Consider the following 4964-nt stretch of genomic DNA (forward strand, 5'->3'; position numbering starts at 1 on the left):
TTTTATGGTTGGGGGTCACCACAACATGAGGAACTGTATTAAGGGGTCGTGGCATTAGGACGGTTGAGAACCGCTGACCTAGGATAAAATCCCAGCCTCTCCTCACCACCCCTAGGTACTGTTCGGTCTGGTCCCTGCCCACCTCACCACCCTCATCTGCCTCCATTCTCCCCTCACCCACTATATTCTAGACCCACAAACCAGCTTCCTTCTGTTCCTCAAACACACCAACCTCACTCTAGCCTCAGGGCCTTTGCACATGCATTGGCCTCTGCCCAAACTCACCTCCCTCTGATAAGGCCTCTTTCAGGTCTCAGCTCCAACATGTCACCTCCTTAGGGAGGCCTCCCCAACCTCCCAGAGCAAGTAATGTCCTCTGTTCTACTCCCTGTCAGCACCAGGTACCTTGATTTCTGAATACTCCTTACAGTTCTCCAGCCCAAAGGCAGCAGATGGCAAATATAGTTGACTGATTAAATGTAGGAGTAACTGAATTTGCCATCAGTCCCTTTTTAAATTGCATAGACAATCCTGGAATGTGTTTTCATATGTTCCCATTGTGAAACTTTCTCTTGCCCTCTCTCCTTTCCCCGTGATCTCGCTGTTAAATTAGACTTAAATTATGAAATCTCCTATCACCCACATGTTTCCCTATATATATAGAACACTTGGCCTGCTGCTTTAGGATTTTGTCCTGTTTTGCTTTGCTTTGGCGTGGATGGGGTTACATGGTGTGCAATTTCCTGAGCGTTCCCTTCCTCGGTTTCACTTGTGGACATGTGACTGGGTCTTAGTGAGTTCTCTTTCTTTCTCTGGACCTACTGCATGCCTCGAAAACAGCTGCATAGTATTCCACTGTGTGGATAAACCAGAGTTTATTAAGCCACTCCTCTGTCAGTGGACCTTTAGGTTGTGTCCTAGTCTGTTTGAGCTGGTATACAAAATACCACAGACTGGGGGGTTTATAAACAACAGAAATGTATTGCTCACAGTTCTGGAGGCTGGAAAGTGCAAGATCAAGGCGCCAGCATAGTCATGTTCTGATGAAGGCCCTCCTCCAGACAGCTGGCTTCTCGCTGTGTCCCCACCTGGTGGGAGGAGTGAGAGAGCTCTCTGGAGTCTTTTTTAAAAGGGCCCTAACCCTATGAATGAAGACTCTCAATTCCCAAAGGCCCCATTTCTTAATACCATCACATTGAGAGTTAGGGCTTCAACATATGAGCTGGGGAAAGGGAGGGGAGGGGGCAGACATAAACATTCAGACCCTAGCAGGTTGCTTCCTGTTCTGCCCTTATGTATAACCCTGCAGCAAGCACCTTGTTTAGCTTTCTTGTGCCCTCACACAGATGGCTCCTAAAGGGAGCTTCTAAAAACTGGAAATATCAGGTCATAAAGACTATGCATTTGTAATTTTGCTAGTCCACCAGGTTGCCTTCCCCTGGGGCAGTATGCAACCCCACTAACAGCTGTCTCACACTGCCTACATCCCCATATACACACCAGCGCTAAGAGTTACCATGTTTGCTGACCTGGGGAGGGAGAAGCAGTATTCCATTTTGTGGATTTCTGGTGAGGCTGGGAGTCTTAAAGGGGGTTTGGATGGAGCCTGTTCTGTTAGTCTGACCGTGTTTTGATCTCCCTTCTGCCTACTACACCCTGCGGCTTAGGTACCTCTGTGACTTCACCTACTACACATCTCTGTACCAGAGTCACGGCCGCTCAGCCTTTGTCCACGTGCCCCCTCTGGGCAAGCCATACAATGCAGACCAACTGGGCAGGGCACTGCGGGCCATCATCGAGGAGATGCTGGGTGTCCTGGAGCAGTCAGAAGACAAAATCAACTGTCGCCACAAACACTGAGAGCCGCTCAGGCCTCCTAAGACCTCATCCCACCAGGAACCCTAGGAGGGAACAAACTCTTCAGCTGGGAATCTGATTTGGATCAAATATTTCAATTTACACACCTCCTCTCTTTTTCTCCGCAAAAGTGCTGATTGATTTGAAGGAGTCAGCTGAAGAAGTTTTTAATCTATTTCCCTTTGCATCTGGGGACGTGGCTACGATGGCTGGGAGGCCCACGGGTGTGGATTTCCTCAGAGAACCCTGGTAGGGTGGACGTCCGTTCTGCGATCCCACACCTGGGGCCGCCTGTTCACCTGCTTTTCTAGATCTCTGGTGAAAGGATTCCAGAGTTCTCTCCATCCGGTGACTGGTTTTTCCCAAACTTAAAAGCCTCTCAAAGAGTCTTCACCCCGAGCCATGTCCCAACAGCCTGGACAGCCCCAGAAAGGGCCACCTTGGGATATGGCATGGGTTTTGGGTTTTTTCCTTATTCTCTTTTCTTAAAACAATAGTGCTAGTTTGGGCACAGAGTAATTTATATTCCCTTTGGTTAAAACACAGGCTGTAGCCAACATAAAAGTGTCTTTTCTTTTTCCTGGGGTGCGGCCCCTTCTGCCTCCTGCCTGGAGAGCCAACCCACCTCTTTGTTTGGGGGCCAACATTGAGGACCCCATGCTGGGGGGTTGGGACAGGGCCCACGGCCAGACCACAGGGGAGGGGCGTCTGCTGCCCCAGGAGATTGATAGGGTTGGCTGATCCTTTCAACACCTGAGCTGAGCCGTGAGCTCTGGAGCAGGCAGCCAGTGGGAAAGCAGACCTTGTCCTTTTGACATGCACATGACTTTTTTTTTAATATGTAAAAATTTGTAGCAGCTGCAAACCCACCCCACATCTGGCCTGGATTTTCGCAGCCGTGGTGCTGGGGACTAGTTTCTTGTTCTCCTTGAGTGGGGGCCCCAACACAGGGCCTGGGGGGGCCAGAGTTTGCTGAGCTCCATGTGTGCTGGCACATTTAAGCAGGAGGGCAGCAGGCAGCCAGCAGGCTTTTGTGTAGATGGTTTTTGGAGACACACCCAGACTCAGGAGTAAATTTTTATCTCACTCTCTGGCAACTTTGAACTTACCAGCCAGGGACAAGAGTAAAGTCCCCCAGGAAGCAACTAAATTCTGCTGGACCTTGACACCGTCAGAGCAACAGAGCAACAGCAGTAACCATGAAGCCAATTGAGAAAAATACACATTTTGGAAGTACTCTTCTGTTTTTTTGGAGAACACGCAATTATATAATTTCTCTAAGTGTGAAGTATGCTGGAATCTGATGCTGTGTTGGATCACGTCAGTGTTTCCCGGCATGCAGTTCTTTTTAAAACAGTTGAGATTTTTGTTTTGTTCTGTTTTCTTAAACATTCACCCTCTTTTCCTCCTGCTCTGATGCCCAGGATGGTTTCTGCCTCTGCTGAGCTGCCGTGTAGCTTGGGAACCAGGTTGATAAGTTTGAGTTAAAGGCATTTTTCTGAATCCTGGGCTTTTTCTGGAGGGGGAAAGGGGTGCAGGTGGGTGCTTGGCAGTGGGTGTGGACTGTGCCTGGCAGATTGAAATGATTGGGCCTCAGCTCCCCTCTCCATGCCAGCCCTCCCTCTCAGGAACACCCCCTCCGTGTCCCTAGTCTGAGTTTTCAGTCTCCTGAGAAACCTGATGGTGGAATGTCATTACATATGTGGAGGGCTCAAAGCCAGAGGAGTCCCCCAGAAGTCTTATTCAGAATGATATCAAGCTCCATCAGGCTCTGTTCTCCAAAGGCCTGATCTGTGGGGCTCTGAGGAAGAATTTCATCTAGGCAAGATGGGGAGAGGGTAGGGACTGGAGGTGAGCCAGGTCCAAGCTTAGCTGAGCACCTGCTGGAACCCAGACACACCTTCCCCAAACTCCACATCTTCATCTTTCTTTTCTCCTCATTTCGCCTCTCTGTTTCAAGCACCCTGTGATTTAGCAACTTAGAAATGTAACTTATTGTCTGATCATTATTGAGCGTGTATGTGTCATTTTTGTGTTCCAGCGTTGGTTTTAGATTTCCTCAAGTCGAATCTGAATCGTGTCTTTGATCATGATGCAGAGCATTTAGCTCATTTTTATTTAATCAATCATCCATTAAACATTTCACTCACTCCCTGCCAGGTTTTTTTTTTTTTTTTTTAAAGATTTTTATTGGGGAATTGGGGGAAGGGGAACAAACAAGTTGCTGTCCTTTCGTTCTTCAGTCTAGTTGTGGTGGATGTTGCTTCACTGGCCCAAGTTGGCACCATCATTGTGCTCTTCATGGACGGCCGTTCACGCTGGCTGCTGGCCACTCACGCTGGCTGCTGACTACACACTGTAGCCCATGGCAACCCACCTGCCGTCGTTGGCGACTCATGGCATCCCAGCTCCAGGTTGAGCTGTTGTTCAGCATCTTAGCTGTAGAGGGCAGCGTCACTGGCCCTCATATGTGGGATCCGAACCGGGGCCCTCTGGCGTCCCAGGCCAGCTCTTAACCAACACGCCACTCAGCCGGCCCCCTGCCAGTGTTTTTTTTCTTTTTTCTTTTTACTGTTTTAAAATTGTTAATCTTTTTCTTTCGGGCAAACTCATCTGTTCACTCCATGGTGTGTCTGTCTGCATTTGCTGGGTCTCAGACCAAAATGTCCTCATTTGAGAAGGGGGGACCAGGTCCCATTCCTTCTCCCTTGTCATTTTCAGCGTCTCATATGGGGGTGGTGGTGCACAGATTGGGGCAAAAGGATGGCTCTATGAAGTGGGTGCAGCTTGTCAGGTGTGGAGGAGAGTGATGCCAGAAGAGGTGGGTGCAACAGTGTTAATGGTGAAAAGATGGGCTGAGGGATATGGTGTGAAGGCTGGTGGGGGGAAGGTGAGAAGGTCTTGTAGGAAAACTGAGGGGGGGAGGCTTTCCCTGGTGAGCCCCTCTGGGGGCTGCTGAGGTGGGGAATGGAAGCAGGGACAGTGATCTGCGCATCTAGTAACAGCATCTCCTTTAAGATGCTAGAGCCTCTGTACCCTATACCTTTATTCTTCTCTCTGCCTTCGTGGCTCCCCCTTCTCCACCAAAGAGAAGGTCAGTGGTATGT

The 4964-nt window shown here is 49.4% G+C and overlaps 1 protein-coding gene across 7 annotated transcripts in view; it reads left to right on the forward strand.

The window, feature by feature from the left end:
* Positions 1-4007, forward strand: part of PGPEP1 (pyroglutamyl-peptidase I) — a 31777-nt gene extending 27770 nt beyond the window's left edge. For all 7 annotated transcript variants that reach the window (XM_019642009.1, XM_019642006.1, XM_019642007.1 and 4 more), the window contains one exon: positions 1668-4007. In XM_019642009.1, the coding sequence (XP_019497554.1) occupies positions 1668-1860 (193 nt within the window). In that variant the 3' untranslated portion in view covers positions 1861-4007. The remainder of the gene's footprint in view (positions 1-1667) is intronic.
* The last annotated feature ends 957 nt before the right edge of the window (positions 4008-4964 follow it).

This window comes from Hipposideros armiger, unplaced genomic scaffold (assembly GCF_001890085.2).
Source record: "Hipposideros armiger isolate ML-2016 unplaced genomic scaffold, ASM189008v1 scaffold_64, whole genome shotgun sequence".
Taxonomy (NCBI): domain Eukaryota; kingdom Metazoa; phylum Chordata; class Mammalia; order Chiroptera; family Hipposideridae; genus Hipposideros; species Hipposideros armiger.